At 45.8% G+C, this 16084-nt stretch overlaps 2 protein-coding genes and 1 non-coding gene across 3 annotated transcripts; all 3 read right to left on the minus strand.

Moving 5' to 3' along the window:
- Nucleotides 1–411: 411 nt before the first annotated feature.
- Nucleotides 412–3279, minus strand: Spmap1 (sperm microtubule associated protein 1). The gene is made up of 3 exons (XM_090351680.1): nt 2988–3279; nt 1495–1594; nt 412–672 (listed from the first exon to the last, which is right to left on the minus strand). Exons 1-3 carry the CDS (start codon nt 3192–3194, stop codon nt 512–514), a joined length of 468 nt encoding a protein of 155 aa, XP_090207806.1. The 5' UTR covers nt 3195–3279; the 3' UTR covers nt 412–511.
- A 2492-nt stretch (nt 3280–5771) lies between these two features.
- On the minus strand, nt 5772–9453 carry Rpl23 (ribosomal protein L23). The gene is made up of 5 exons (XM_090350743.1): nt 9349–9453; nt 8691–8774; nt 8258–8386; nt 6016–6129; nt 5772–5911 (listed from the first exon to the last, which is right to left on the minus strand). The coding sequence occupies exons 1-5, from the start codon at nt 9359–9361 to the stop codon at nt 5829–5831; spliced, it is 423 nt and encodes a 140-aa protein (XP_090206869.1). The 5' UTR covers nt 9362–9453; the 3' UTR covers nt 5772–5828.
- Nucleotides 8521–8656, minus strand: LOC150051675 (small nucleolar RNA SNORA21). Its single transcript, XR_016538488.1, has one exon. It is a non-coding gene; the product is annotated as a small nucleolar RNA SNORA21 (small nucleolar RNA).
- Nucleotides 9454–16084: the final 6631 nt, after the last annotated feature.

Raw genomic sequence — 16084 nt, forward strand, 5'->3', positions numbered from 1 at the left:
GTGTTAGGGATAGAATGTTGGCTTGGAGGGGCTGGGAGTTTAGCCTAGTAGTAGAGTGCCTGCCTAGCATGCACAAAGACTTGGGTTTGATTCCTCAGTACCACATACATAGAAAAAAGCTGGACGTGGTGCTGAGGCTCAAGTGGTAGAGCTCTAAAAAAAAAAAAAATGTTGGCTTGGAATGCACAGACCCTGGGTTTGATCTGTGATATTGGAACAAAAATTAAAAAAGTGTGATTTCTTTTTATCACACTAGCCCAAGGAAAAAGAGAGGCCTCTTTGTTGACAAGGAGGACAAAGGAGTAGGTCAGAGAACCCTTTATCCCTGGCCCGTCCTTTTCAGAGGTAAACCATCCTGCCCCCTATACCCACCTCAGGAAAGAAATGGCACGCTTTAAGCACAAATAAAAGTTTTGTGGGTTTTTTTGTTTTTAATATAAAATAACATTGAGTTTATCTAAACATCTGTTTTAAAAATTCAGATCAAGGGCTGTGAAGGGAAGTGATGTAATTAGAAGAGAGGGAACTGAGTGACCTCTCCAAATACAGACGTGCGCTGCCGGAGGGCTGGCGTGTTCCGGCGGTAGCCAAACCTCCCGTTCAACCCCGTAGTAATCAGCTTCATGTCACTATGGTAATGGTCATGGCCGGCCACCTGCTGGAGGGAATGCCCTTGGGGGAAGAGACAAGAGGCTGAGGCCGCAGGCAGTGCTTTCTTGCTTTCCCCATTTCCATAGGCTGGTGCGGAGTGCCACACACAACCACCACCCTTGCAGTTATTGTACCCCTCCCAAATCTACAGCTGAAAGCTCACTCAAGTTCCCAGCATCTTGATCAAAACCAAGGGTTGGTAAGGTCGGGGAGAAATCAAACCCTACCACAGGGATAGTTGCAAGATTGTGAATGGTATATACCTAGGCAGGACAGGCCAGAAGCTTCTAGGCTTGACTCAGTTTGCCTTGTACTCAGGAAAGGTGGGACATTTTTACCTTTGCCTCTGACCCATCTGGAGAAAATGGATGGCTACATGCTGCAAATGATCATGTGACTATTATGTGGCCAGAGGGCGGTAAAAGTGGGGTAGGAAGAGGGTTCACTCTGCCAGAAAATCTCTCCCAACCTTCCCTTGCCAGTTAAACCGAGCCTGAAAAATGAGCAAGACATAGTGTGCTTAGGGTTGCATTGAGGGAATGTGGGATTTATGGAGGACAGATAGGAATTTCAATATCAGCTCAACCCTCTCTAATAAATCACTGTCATATAATACATCTGGTACCCCATCTGTAACCTGGGGACAGTGTGAGAGCAGGAACTGAATGTTAGAAGCACTGAGGGCCCCCTTGTTCATATACTAGAAACTGAGAAGATGCATCCCTGGCTGCTTCTCCCCAAATACACACCAAACCAGGCCTTACTGTAACCCAGTTTCCTTAAGCTGTGGGTGCACTCTTCCTCAGGGTGAGACTGTGAAAGGCTGAAAGAGGTAGCACTTGCCTGCCCCTGCCCAGTTTCTCCTGTTGAGGTATCTCTGTCCTTGCCCAAAAATGTGGAAATAATCTACTATCCAGCCATCCCTTCCTGTGCCACCGTGATCCTGAGAAAGAGGAAAAAAATACACAAGACTGTCAGCAACCTTGCTCTGAGGGGCAGGCCACGAAGTGCAGCCAGCTATATTAAAAGTGTAATATACATTATTATTATTATTATTATTATTATTATTATTGTGATAATGGGGCTGCTTGGAACTTAGAGCTTATCTCTCAGTTCCTTTGCTTAAGGCTCTTATGTTTTGTGAGCCACAGCTCCACTTCTGGCTTTTTTTCCCCAAGTCCTTGAACTTAAGGCCTGGGCACTGTCCTTGAGCTTTCTCAAGGTTAGCATTCTACCACTAGAGCCATAGTACCACTTCTGGCCTTTTCTATGTATGTGGTACTGAGGAATCCGAATCCAGCACTTACACATGCTAGGCAAGCACTCTACCACTAGGTCCAACTCCTGGCCCACACTTCTGCCAGTATTATTTTCAAACTGAAATACAGCAGCAAGTCCTTGCTGCACAACAGTGGCTCACATCTGTAACTCCTCAAGCAGCTGAAATCTGAAGATCTCTGTTTTAAGCCAATCCGAGAAGAAAAGTCCAGGAAACTCTTGTTTCCAACTAGCAAAATTCTGGAAGATTGTGTGTGTGTAAGTGAGAGAGATGGAGGCTGAAACCTAGGACCTAGGTGTCATTTAAGTCCCTCTTTCCATTCTCTGCACTGCCAATAAAAACACAAATATTGCAAGTAAAAATGTGGGAAAGGCTGGCAAGGTGACTGGTGACTGTAGTTAACAGTTTCAAGAGGCGGAGCCAGGATACTTGGGCCTAGGAATTTTAGGCCAGCCTGGGCAAAACATGGAGACCCCCTCCCACCCCAAACTCAAAAATAAATAATCAATACATTAAAAGTGTTGTAGGAGACTGGGAGTTTGGCCTAGTGGTAGAGTGCTTGCCTAGCATGCACCAAGGTTTGATTCCTTGGTACTGCATACATAGGAAAGCCAGAAGTGGTGCTGTGGCTCAAATGGTAGAGCACTAGCCTTGAGGAAAAAGCCCAGCATTCAAAGCACCAGGACTGGAAAAAATGATAATAATAAAATAAACTGTTGGAGGAAAAAAATGGGACTACCGGCAAATATTAGGCAACAGTTTCAGAATCTCTGATTGGGGCGCAGCCATGATGTCACAGGTCAAAAGGTGCCTAGAACTCGGGCTGAGACAATTCCCTTTGCCCGGCTGTGTGTCTGGAGGATTTGCAGGGACTCCGCTGGGCATCACAGAGCCCAGGGAAACCCGGCCTGGCCCCAACCCGAGCCTATCCCGTGCTCAGGTCCGGCGGGGAAGGGTATTCCGCGATCTCCGCCCTCCTCCGCCCTCCTCACACGGCTGCGGAGTGCAGGGGATGGGGGCTCCTTGGGGAGGCCCGGGACCCGGGGGTGCCCCCTACCTGCTCGGTTTTCCGCAGGAGCGGGGGGACCACGCGGCTCTGGAAGTAGCGGCGGGCGTGGTAATCCTGCTGCGCGTTGTAGGGCGGAATGGCCGACCACAGCTTGGGCCTGGTGAGACCGTAGCCCCGGGCGACTGTGCTCACAGCCACCCCATCCAAAATAAAGCCCTTCTCCAGTCGCAGAGGGCACTCGTACAAATTGGCCATCCCAGCTCCTGCTGCCGCAGACCTTTCTGGCGGGAAGGGGACGAAGCCCCTCTGCTCTGCGCAAGGTTACATGGCATCAGGGAACCCTACGACACAAACCCATTGTCCTTCACCGACGCTGGCTGGGTGGGGCCCGGGCCAGTGGGGGTGGGGGAGTTGCCTGTATGGCCCCCTGAGGACAGACACTCTGACACTTTGCTAGGGCCCTGAGGATCCAATGTGGAGACTCGGAGATGGGCGGTTTGAGCATCCTTGGCTGGCCCCCCACGTTTTCCTTGAAGAGCAAGGTGGGTGTCCACTGCTCATGGCTTCATGAGCATTCTCCCGCTCCAGTATGCAGAATTAACCAGAAGAGTTCAGAGGACCTCTACTTACACTTCTTGGATCTCCAGTTTCTTAGAATGACATCTGGAGAACCCTGGTTCCAACCCAGGTTCAACAAACTATTTCCAAAATAACAAGCGAAAAAAAAAAAAGAGCTGGGATCCAATGATGGGATGCCAGCAGACCAGCCAGCTGACCCCTCAACTAGGAAAAAAAAAGGAAGTCAAAGCTTGGAAAGCTTTTCTAAGCTAGGCACTGGTGACTCACGCCTGTAATTTCAACCTCTTCAGAGGCTGAGATCTGAGGATCCCGATTCAAAGGCAGTCTGGGCAGGGAGGTCCCTGTGAGAATCATCTCCAATTAACCACTCAAAAGCTGTAAATGGTGCTGTGACTCAAAGTGAGAGAGCCCTAGCCACAACTGAGAAATTTCTATATTTCACTTAAGCTAAATCCAGGACCAAGACTTCAAACCACTGGTCTGAACCCTTGTTATCTCCACCCAAACTCCTTTTTTTTTTGGCCAGTCCTAGGGTTTGAACTCAGGCCCTGGGTTCTGTTCCTGAGCCTCTCTGAGCTCAAGGGTAACACTACCTCCTGAGCCACAGGGACACTTCTGGCTTTTTCTATTTAGTAGAGGAATCAAACCAAGGGTTTCTCAAATGCCAAGCAAGAACTCTACCACTAAGCCACATTCCCAGCCTTCATTCTTTTATGATGTTCAGGTATACCATCTTAGGTCAGTTTCAGCATACATACACATATGTATGCATGTATTTCTCAGTAACATATAAACAAAAGGCTAGTAGTACTGTAGGTGACATGGTAGAGTGCTAGCTTTGAACAAAGAACTCAGGGTTCAGGGACAGCACCTAGGCCCAGAGTTCAAGCTCCAGGACAGGACCCCGCCCCCCCAAAAAAGGCAAGTCACATGCCAGTGAGTCATACCTGAAATCAACCCTAGCTACTTAGGAGGATGAGACATGAGGTGCTGACTTCCCCAAACTACTGATCCAAAGCAAATCCATTTTCCCCATGATCTATCACTGAAATACCACTGACTGTAGCACCCATCCTGGTTACCAGGCTATACACCTGTCATGCTGGATTTATCTCATACCCTCACATTCTCAAATTAGTTCGTATGTCTTCCTTGCAGAAATGAATTTGCAATGAACATCACCTTAGGGTTGGCTGGCTTTTCTACTCACAGACAAGTGCATGACTCTACCTTGACTCCAATTCTTGTTTCATGGTAGGAAATCCTGTTACACGGTTCTCTGCCGTTAGGCACTATCTACTTCAATATTTTGGAGACATAAAACTAATTTTTACAACAAACTGGAAGAAAACAAAAGCACTGTAAGTTCACCAAAGGACTTTCTTAAAAACAATTTTTAAGCGGGGCATGGTGGTTCATGCCAGTAAATCCTAGCTACTCAGGAGGCTGAGATCGGAGGATCTTGGTTCAAACATTTATCTCCAATCAATCACTAGAAAACGGTAAGTGGGGCTGTGGCTCCAAGGGTAGAATGGTGGCCTTGAGGTGAAGAGTTAAGGGAAGGCACACAGGCCCCCCCCTTTTTTTTTTGGTCAGTCCTAGAGCTTGAACCCTTAGCACTGTCTTTGTTTTCTCAAGGGCAGAACTCTACCACTGGAGCCATAGCATTACTTGTGGCTTTTTCTATGTATGTAGTACCAAGAGATTTAACCTGGGTCTTTGTGCATGCTAGGAAAGCACTCTTACCATTAAGACAAACTGCTGGCCCACAGGCCCAGAGTTAAAAAAAAAAAAAAAAGTAAAACAGGCTATGGCCACTGCTCCTGAGGTTTTTTTTTTTTGCTGAAGACTAGTGTTTTACAATCAGCCACAGTGCCACTGGCCTTTTCTGTTTATGTGGTACTGAGAGATCAAACCCAAGGCTCATGCATGGTAAGCAAGCACTCTTCCAGTAAGCCACATTCCCAGCCTCTGACTTTTTATTTTTATATTTTTTTAATTACAGAAGGCAATGGTTAAGGTATGCCAAGAATGGGCCTCATGTTTGGCCTAGTGGTAGAGTGATTGCCTAGCATGCACTGAGACCTGAGTTCGGTTGGTTGGTACCAGATACACAGAAAAAATGTGGGAAGTGGTGTTGTGGCTGAAGTGGTAGAATACTAGCCTCGAGAAAGCCCAAAGACAATGCTCAGGACCTGAGTTCAGTCCCCAGAACTGACCAAACAACAACAAAAAATTAAACAGAAAGGCAAGCACTGAGAACAAATAATTTTTAATAGGGTATTGGCTTTTTACAAATGCACTGAAGGATCATGCAATGCTGCCTGCATTAGACGCAATCCTGGGCCACAGGTCTGCACATTCCTTTGCAACAGGTCCCGTGATGGCAGAACCTGCATTAGAGAGGGAGCAAAAAGACACAGATGAGACATAGATGAGACTGCAGGTCCCCTGCCCAGGCAACCCAGCAGCAAACATTAAACAAGGATGACTTTACCTTTCATCTCCCCTTTATTGTTTACTATGACACCTGCATTATCTTCAAAATAAAGAAATACACCATCTTTTCTCCTGTATGACTTTCGTTGTCGAATTACCACTGCAGGATGTACTAATGGAGGAAAAGAACAGCAGCGGTTAAACCCAATTCCACAAAAGAAAGCTACAAATTACTGCTTATCCCCCAGGAACCTCTGGGGAGAATGTGTACTTATCATTGTTTACTTCCTAACAGCAGAGGAGGGGAAGCAGCACACACACGGATCACCTCTCAAGTGTCACCATGAGCTTGCATGGATACACTCTTGGAAAGACAAACCGTTAAGTAAATCTTACAGTTCCCACACTTCATCTAGTAGGGTGGTACTACTGAGTAAATGGAGGTATCAAGTCATGATAAATCCCCCACATCCAGAATCTTATCTTTCCACCTAGCATGCTTTTTTAGTCTTGCTTTTCTTTTTTCCCTTTTTTTTTTTCAATCAAAGACTGCAATCCTATCTATGCCTCCTGCAGTGCTGGGATGACAGGAATACACCACCAATCCCAGTTAGTGGCTGAGACTGGGGCTTTGTCTCAGTTGGCCCTACCACCATCTTGGTCCTCTTTACCTCCCTAGAACAGGGATTACCAGAGTAAGACTCTGTGCCTGGCTATGTAAAGGTGAAACTTAGAATCCACAAATACCTGGAATACAGAAGCAAGGATTTTAGTTATTTTACCTTTGGGGCCAAGTATCAGATGAAGGTAATACCGAGCCTCCTTTTATAAATCATGTAAGGCCACCAGCCTAAGCATTCCAGCACTACCCTCTTTATACATAAATTAATGCATTTATCAGAAACAAAGACCAAAGAAAACTGCAAATTCACAGCTATGATTAACCTTTGATCTGTCCCACCACTGATAAGAGATGAACAGTACATCCTGCTGCCATCTCATTCAACGTAAGGGCCACATGTTCTACTCTGCTCTGACAGCTCCCCAGGCTATGGACCAGATCTAGGGAGTGTTCTGAGAAGAGGAAAAAGCCCTTGCAAATGCATCCCTGACACAACATATTGATAAATAACAACCAATCACAATTAGAGCTACCAAGTCCTTAGGTGATATATTAAAGGGGAAACAGAAACAAAGATGGATTTCTAACCAAAATCAAGGGCTCTACCAGTTGTGGAAAGATGAATCGGGGGCAGAGGAGTAACCCACCACCACAGCCCATTACACCCGTATCACATGTCAAGAGATGGCTAGGACTTCTTTGAAGGAGCAAGGCATTCCAAAGACAGACCTAAGGTAGCACAAAATGGAGGAATGGAAAACTAAAGAGCACCCAATGGCTTAAGTTTCTGTCAGGCAGCACAGAGGGAGCAGCTACTGAGACTTGCTTAGTGGGAATGAATCCTTTTAATTGACATACTCCATGATTAAGCCGTGTTGTTCTCTTTAACCTCTACCACCAAGAATTTGAACCAAACCTCTGATAACTAGTCTCACGTAGAATGCAGACCTGGCTGGATATTACCTGATTATTTTTCCTGTGCCTACCAAAGGTAAAAAGTAGGCTACATACTCCTTGAGCTCACCTGCATCTCATAATTATTTGACAAATATGAGCACGACTCTCTTAACCATTTAATTCCAGAAAAGGAAACCTGACCAAAAGCAATAAATCAAATCTGATTTCACCTGTTTTTACTCTAAGACATTGACTAAAAAAAAATTCAATCAGTATCATCTCACATATTTTGTTTTGTTTCTTTTTTTGCCAGTCCCGGGGCTTGGACTCAGGACCTGAACACTGTTCGTGGACATTCCTCAAGGCTAGTGCTCTACCAACTTGAGCCACAGCACCACTTCTGGCCTTTTCTATGTATGTGGTACCGAGGAATTGAACCCTGTCTTCGTGTATGCTAGGCAAGCACTCTAACCACTAGACCAAACTCCCAGCCCTTCACTGTATGTATTACTAGACAGGCAATTAGTTATGAAGTAGAGATGTAGTTCTCATGGAACTTCACATAATCATCTGCAAGTATCTGATAAACAGAGCTGTAAAGTGTCAGGTTAAATATTCAGCTTGCAGGAATGAATGGTGTAGAAGAGGAACAATATGCTCTCAAAGCCGGCATGAATTCAAATTCAGACTGTCTCTCAAAGTACACACTTGGGAGTTTTGAAAACTCTACCTTGTGATGGAATACCCACAGGAGACCCAAGAATTCTTCACGTCTACTCACCCTTCTTCCTTAGCTCTGGTTTGCCTTTCTTGACTGTAGCCATCACCATGTCACCTACACCAGCAGCAGGAAGTCTGTTCAGTCGTCCCTTGATCCCCTTCACAGAGATGATATACAAGTTTTTGGCTCCTACAAGATGTAAAAAAGCAACATTTGCTATGCGTTAGATTTCAAGTTCTGGGCCAACCTCACAAAGCTCAAAAACAAAACAAAACAACAAAAACCCTTTTGGTCCCCAAGCAGTTATTTTGCAAGGAAGAACAGTTTGTCACACCACCGATTGAAGCAAAACAACACAAAATGCTGCCACTTCACCCAAAAGCGGTGTTTTCACTCTGCCCCTTCTTGACGGCTCAACAGGTCACTAGCAAAAGGCCCATCGAGTGCTTTTAAAGGGGGGTGGGAGGGTGGCAGGGATCTGCCAAAGACTCACCGGTGTTATCTGCACAATTGATCACAGCTCCTACGGGAAGACCTAGCGAAATCCGAAATTTCGCCCCAGAAGACCCACCACGTCCTGTGGATAGAAAAACAGGATGAGATCACTAGTCTACACCCGCTCCGCTTCTCCCCTAACACTTTTAGGCTATAAGCCACCGGACAGGCTTAGACCTTATGGTAACTACAACTACCCTCTTCTAAAATTGCACTAACATCCAGCTACCCGGTTCTTTTGGAATATCGGCGTTCCTTAGCTGCCGTCCGAGGGTCGAGATTAAGGGGGGAACTGGACGACTTCATCCCTATCCCAACTTTTTCCAACAAGCTAGCTTCTCTAGCAAGGCGTAAGGCCACAAAGACTCCCCCCCAAATTGGCTCTAGCCTAGCCCCGCTGGCACCCCACTACTGCAGCAACACGAGAGAAGACAACTTACTCTGTTCTTAGAATCCCCGATTCTACCATCTCAACGTTCCCACTCCACCACCCGCCACTTTCGGGACGCTTCCAGTATCCTTGCTGTGCTCATTGCTCTCCTTCTCCGACCCAAAGGAGAGAAAAGAGCCCCAGGTGCCCAGAGCCGCAACTCCCTCAGAGGGAGGGAGCCACCGCGCTTCAGATGGCGGAGGATTGTCTCCTGCAAAGGGCTCACCTCGCTTCGACATCTTGGACGCCGGAAAAGGACCGAAAGGAAGTAGGCTCAAAGGATACTGGGATATGAAGGTGATGTCCCGCCCCTATTCGCCACGTGACCACGGGCTAGTTAAACCTGAGTCTCCCCTCGGGGCGCAGCCTTATGACGCAGTGAGTCCCGGACGTGGTCTCGAGTCGTCGCTGCTACGAGTATCGCGTGAGGTGGAGGTTTGCGGTCGCAGCCGGGACTCGGCGTTTCCTTTCGGACGTGGCTGAGCCGCCGGTGTGGGCTGGGGTCCCACGACTGTCGTGCTCGTTACCCAGGAGCATTGGGAGGATGGCGGTCCATCCGGGGCAGGCAGCCGAACCTCCCCTCGCCACCAGCACGCCGCGTGTACTACCGCGCGTCGGTAGGAAGGCCGCGTCTTCAGGCCTGCCTGGGCGGAATGGCACGCCAGGCCTTGCCCGAAGGCTAACCGAAGCCACGCCGGCCTCCTGGCTCGCGCCCGGAAGCCTCCCCGCGCGGGAGACTGAGATTTGAGGATGGCGGTTGGAAGCCAGCCCAGGCAACCAGGTCCTTGAGACTCTTGATCTCCAGTTAAGCCCCCCCAGAATCTGGAAGTAGATTTGTGGCCCCAAGGATCGAGAGTACTAACTGTTAGGACCCTAACACTAACTGAGGCACAGCTCAGGGACGGGACCCCAGGCCCTGAGTTCAGGCCCCAGAACCGACACCCAAATGCAAACACAAAATGGTTTCATGGAGGGATTTCCTAAGACATATAAGGATGGGGTGGAGGTCAAGCCGGTTTCTAAATGGCCTCGCTAGGATGAGGTGCAATTCAGAAAGCACCGCAGACCATGTGATTGGGACTGTAACATTTACCCTTCTTCAGCTTCACCTCCCCCTACCACCCAACACACACATACACAATTCCCTGGCTTCTGTACTTGCGCTGATGCCTGCACTCATATACATACTGAGCACCTACTTCCTATCAAAGTCTGCCCAGGGCGCCTATCCGAATGCATCTGAGAACAAAGTGAAATAGATAAACGTGTGCCCATGGAGAGTTTACATTCTGCTCAGGTGGAGGTATTGGAGGCAGGTAGTGGACCCCAAACAATAGCCCAAGGACAGTGCTCAGGCCCTGAGCCCAGCATTGGAAAACAAAAATCATTTCCAAATAATTACACTATTGTAAGGAGAGTGACTTTGCTTTTTCTTTGAAAATTACTATGAAATCTGGCTTAAGAATAATGGGTACATCTAATTTGTTGTAATGTCACATGACAATATCTAGGATGCTCCTCCTGCTGCATGCTCCAGAAAGAATAAGAGCAAGGCTGCAGTCCAAGCATACAGCTTCGTGGTGGAGCACTTTACCTCTCTGAAAGAAAAGAAGCTGGTCATGGGTGTGTGTGTGTGTGTGTGTGTGTGTGATAGTGTAGTGTAGTTATTGTAAAAAGACTGTGTGTGTGTGTGTGTGTGTGAGAGAGAGAGAGAGAGAGAGAGAGAGAGAGAGAGAGAGAGAGAGAGAGAGAGAGAGAGCGCGCGAGCACTCCTATCACTTGGCCAAACACTGACACAAAGGATGCTCCTGGTGCTGTCACATTGTTCAGCCATTCATTTGCATGTTAGCAAGTTGATTTGGATACTAGAATGTGAAGACAAGAGGGGATGGGTCATCACTTCCATATTCCCCCACAAATGGTGAAGGGGCAATTTCTCTGCTTTGTTTCCATTGCTTGAGCATTTCCATGACTTGACATCTGTCTTTAAAAGAACACTACTAAGAAGTAATGTACCCTCTATCTGGCGAATATAATTGTAATCCCTCTATATTTTGAAATAAAAGATTATATATAAAAATAAGAACACTACTAGGAGACACCTGGGTTTGAACCATGGACCTCTTCATGTACAGTCAAATGCTCTACCCCTGAACTATACCTTCTATGCTAGCATGGGGGAGGAGGGTGTTACAACTTACATATAGTTCTGATGAACCACTTGTTACGATGGACAGTAATTTGTTGAGGAAAACAAACTGTTAGTTCTGTTGGTGTATAACTAAAGAGCAGTACAGAGTCACTGGGAGGTGGAGATTTTTTTTTTTTTTTTTTGGATTGTCAAGGAGCTTGAATTCAGGACCTAGATGCTGTCTCTAAACTCTTTTGCTCAAGGCTGCACCAGCTCTATCACTTTGAGCCACAGTACCACTTCTGGCTTTTTTGAGTAGTTTATTAAAGGTAACAGTCTCACAGATTTTCCTTCTGGGCTGGCTTTGAACCACCATCTTCATATCTTAACCTCCCGAGTAGCTAGGATTACAGGTATGCTTTCAAGAATTCTTTAGGTCTCGTTTCCATCCTTCCCATCTTCAGCCTCAACTGTGTTAACTACCCATCTCACTACTTTGCTCACAAAAGAAAGCAATTTCCTTGTTCTTCCCAGTATTCTTTCTGCTTCTAGTCAGATGGCCCCATTTTCTCCACTGCTCCATTTTCTCCAGCATGGTCAAGCACTTCCTTTTCCCAGAATCCTTCAAACATCAAGTTTCCTCTAAACAATAATTATCCATCTATCTATCTATCATCTATATCCCCCAACCCCTCTTCTTCCTTTTTTGTTGGTCATGGGACTTGAACTCAGGACATGGATGCTATCCCTGAGCTCTTTCACGCAAGCCTTGCCCTCTATCACTTTGAGCCACAGCACTGCTTCTGATTTTTGAGTGGTTAATTGGAGATAAGAGTCCCGGGGGGGGGGCAGGGGGGAGGGAGTTTGGCCTTGTGGTAGAGTGTTTGCCTAGCATGCATGAAGACTAGGGATCGATTCCTTGGTACCGCATACATAGAAATAAAAGCCAGAAATGGTGCTGAGGCTCAAGTGGTAGAGCTCTGGCCTTGAGAAAGTCCAAGGACAGTGTTCAGGCCCTGAGCTTAAGCTCAGGACTGACAAAAAAAAAAAAAAAAAAAAAAGAGTCCCATGGGGACTTTTCTGCCCAGACTGGCCTTGAACCTTGATCCTCTGATCAGCCTCCTGAGTAGCTAGAATTACATGCATGAACCACTAGTGCCTAGCAAGAATATCTCTTTTAGCTATGATTACCTATATATTTCTTCTTTCTTGCAACTAAATTTATTATCATCATTATTATTACTTTGTAATTAGTAGAAGGGTAACAGTTATGTTCACCAGATAGTGGGTGCATTACTTTATACACATTGAAACCCCTTCTCATGTTTTTGCTCCCATTTCCCTCCTCCCACCTCATTATTATTACTTTGAAACCAAGTTTCCCTCTGTAACCCAGGATAGCCTCAAAGTCTCTATCCTCCTGCCTCTACCCCTCTCACTACCTAAGAAAGGGAGACAAGGAGAAAGGGAAGGAAGAAAGGAAGCCGGTGGCTTCAACCACCTGTCTCTCACCTGCTATTCTTTTCATGCCCATTGTTTGTAGGTTATTTGTGTGTTGGAGGGTGCTTGGAATATGTATCTGATTTCTTCAAGCACACCAAGTTTTTTGAGGGCAGGGGTTATGTTGTTGTTGTTATTGTTTTAATCCAAAGTACTTGATGTAATGCCTAGTTCACTGTGAGTCTCAGGTTGTTTTTCCTGGCAAATTTAGAACCTAAGTAAATTTAATTAGGGGATTACACCAAACCTGCATGCAAGCATTGAATGCTACTGAAGAAAGTTTGTGGGGCTGGGAGTTTGGCCTAGTGGTAGACTGTTTGCCTAGCATGCAGAAGACCCGGGTTTGATTCCTCAGTACCACATACATAGAAAAAAATGCCAGAAGTGGTACTGTGACTCAAATGATAGAACTCTAGCCTTGAGAAAATCCAAGGACAAAGCTCAGGCCCTGAGCCCAAGCCCAGGACTGCTCCTCCCCCCCAAAAAAAGAAAAAGTTTGTATCAACCAAGTTCTACCTAGCATCCCTACATCTTTGCCTACATAGATTTACTTTCTCACATTCCAAATATGATCTCAGGATTCCTCCTGTCTTCAATCTGTGTTCCCACTCCCTACCCCCCTGTTTAGCAAGCTGGAGAGCTTACTATTTACTTTTTGGAGAAAATAGAGTTGGTCAGTTACATGGTTAATGCCTGACTCTGGGAGATCTGATTTGTAACATCCAGATGTTGCCTCCAGTGGTTGACAGTAGCTTGGTGTTATATGACAAATTGTGTCATATTTCCTGGAATGAAACTGAAGAACCAAGAGAAGACTGTAGAGGGAGTGGAAGAAAGAAGTCCACTTTGGCCCATATTTGAAGGTCCTATTGAGCTCGTCAATTACCATAGCGCAAATACTGTACCTCTATCTCCCAATTTCCAACTAGTAAAGGGAAACCCACTGACTTTTAAAAATTTTAACATTCAGCTGGGCACTGGTGGTTCATGCCTATAATCCTAACTACTCAGGAGGCTGAGATCTGAGCATTGTGATTTGAAGCCAGCCTGGGCAGAAAAGTCCTCGTGAGACTCTATCTCCAATAAACTACTCAGAAAAAGCTGAAAGTGGCACTGTCGCTCAAGTGTTAGTCTTGAGCACAAAAAGGCTCAGTGACTGTGCCCAGGCCCTGGGTTCAAACCCCAGGACCAGCAAAATAAATAAAAAATCCTAACATTCAGATTGGCAACCTGGCTCTGTTGGTAGAGTACCAGCCATTGAATGAGAGTGTCAGATACTGAGTTTGAGTCTAGGTCATGGGCAAAAAAGTCATAATATTCATACAATGGTTCACCAAACCACAAATGCAGTAAGCTTTTGAGATAACTTACCTCTTTCATTAAATATCATCTATACACTGACAATTCCCAGAATTCTTTCTAACCTAGATCTCTCTGAATCAAGTATATCTATTCTGAGTCTAGCTCAGTAGAGGGGTTCTTGACTTTAATTAAAGTTCAGGGTCTAAATACGAGCTTTGCCAGTCAGTAGAGAGGCTAGTATATACTTTATGAGATTGAGGACATAAAGTTATTCTTACCAAGTCTGTACAGTCATTGTTTTGGTAAGGGATTTGTACTCAGGGCCTACCACATGAGCTATGCCTTTGCTTTTTCAGTTATCAACACATTGAATCCACCTACCTATCTCCTTATGGTCTCCTATAGACGGCTACATTCTACTGAGAATCTCTGTGTGTGTGTGTGTGTGTGTGTGTGTGTGTGTGTGTGTGTGTCTCCTAGGGCTTGGGTTCTGTCCCGGAGCTTCTTTTGCTCAGGGCTACTGCTCAATCGCTTTATAGCTCCACTTCTGCCTTTTTTTTTTTTCTTCAGTTAGTGGAGCTATCTCCAATTAAACACCAGAAAACCAGAAGTGGAGCTGTGGCTCAAACTGAAGAGCACTATCCTTGAGCTAAAGAGCTCAGGGACAGTGCCCAGGCCCAGAATTCAAGCCCCACAGCCAAAAATAAAAAAATAAAAAAGGTGTCTCATGGACTTTTGTCCCCAGGCTGGCTTTGAATCTTGATTCTCAGCCTCCTGAGTAGTTAGGATTACAGGTGTGAGCTACCAACGCCTAGTTTAAGAATCTTTTTTTTTTTTTTTTTTTTGCCTGTCCCAGGGCTGGAACTCAGGGCCTGTGCACTGGCCTTGAGCCTTCTCAAGACTAGCACTCTAGAAACTGCCCATTGCCAGCAAGTGTCCTCTGTCCCCAAGGTCCTTGTGGGAGTCACCAGGCCTCCAGCCTCTTGACGGAAGATGAGTGATAAACCAGACATATATGAAGTGGAGAAGTTTGACCCATCAAAATGGAAGAAAACTAATACTTAGGGAAAAAACCACTCTTCTCTCAAAGAAACTAACCATCAAAATATCCTAAAATGGGGATGTCCTCTCAAGAACAAGTGTCAACACCACACACCACCTAGGAAGCTTGTTTTTTAAACCTATGTGTAGCAATGTCAGGTACCTGCAGATGTTTTCCCACCAGGTTCCTTAAGAGGTCAGCAGTAGCCAGGTTCCCTTTTTTTTTTTTTTTTTTTTGTGGGTCATGAGACTTGAACTCTGAGCCTGGGCATTGTCCCTGAGCTCTGTGGCTCAAGGCTACTACCCTACCCCTGAGCCACAGGGCTACTTCCAGTTTTCTAGTAGTTGGAGATAAGAGTCTCATAGTCTTTAGTGTCTGGGCTGCCTTTGAACCAGATCCCCAGATCTCAGCCTCCTGAGTAGCTAGGATTACAGGCATGAGCCACCATGCCCGGCTTTATTTTATTTATTTATTTATTTATTTATTTATTTATTTATTTTGCCAGTCCTGGGGCTTGAACTCAGAGTCTGAGCACTGTCCTTGGGCTTTTTTCTCAAGGCTAGTGCCTTGCCACTTGAGCTATAGCACCACTTCTAGTTTTTTCTGTATATGTGGTACCGAGGAATTGAACCTGAGTCTTTGTGCATGCTAGGCAAGCACTCTCCCACTAAGCCCAACTCCGGCCCCTTTAAATTTGTTTTTAAAGAGAAATTCCAGACAGCAAATGCACATCACAGTAATCTCACCTTGAACCTTGTATGTAACAGAACAAGCCAATTTTAACCTAGTAGGTACCTTAATTGCTTCATACGCAATAAAAAGTTGGATGCTTTTGAAAAAAAACAAAACAAAAAAAAACAAGAAGGAGGGCCGGGAGTTTGACCTAGTTGTAGAGTGCTTGTCTAGCATGCATGAAGACCCGGGTTCGGTACCACATACATAGAAAAAAAAGCCAGAAATGGTGCTGAGGCTCTAGTGGTAGAGCTC

The sequence above is a fragment of the Megascapheus bottae genome, chromosome 17 (assembly GCF_031878675.1).
Source record: "Megascapheus bottae isolate mThoBot1 chromosome 17, mThoBot2.hap1, whole genome shotgun sequence".
Taxonomy (NCBI): domain Eukaryota; kingdom Metazoa; phylum Chordata; class Mammalia; order Rodentia; family Geomyidae; genus Megascapheus; species Megascapheus bottae.

Excerpts from the sequence above, each read along its gene's own strand:
- Rpl23 (XM_090350743.1), bottom strand. Across the intron at positions 8,387-8,690 it reads CAATTGTGCAGATAACACCG|GAGCCAAAAACTTGTATATC; the intron begins GTGAGTCTTTGG and ends TACATCTTGTAG. Across the intron at positions 6,130-8,257 it reads ACCAGAGCTAAGGAAGAAGG|TACATCCTGCAGTGGTAATT; the intron begins GTGAGTAGACGT and ends TTCCTCCATTAG.
- Spmap1 (XM_090351680.1), bottom strand. The coding sequence starts at position 3,194 with ATGGCCAATTTGTACGAGTGCCCTCTGCGACTGGAGAAGGGCTTTATT. Across the intron at positions 1,595-2,987 it reads TCCTGCGGAAAACCGAGCAG|GATCACGGTGGCACAGGAAG; the intron begins GTAGGGGGCACC and ends CCTCTTTCTCAG. Across the intron at positions 673-1,494 it reads GAGAAACTGGGCAGGGGCAG|GGCATTCCCTCCAGCAGGTG; the intron begins GCAAGTGCTACC and ends TCTTCCCCCAAG.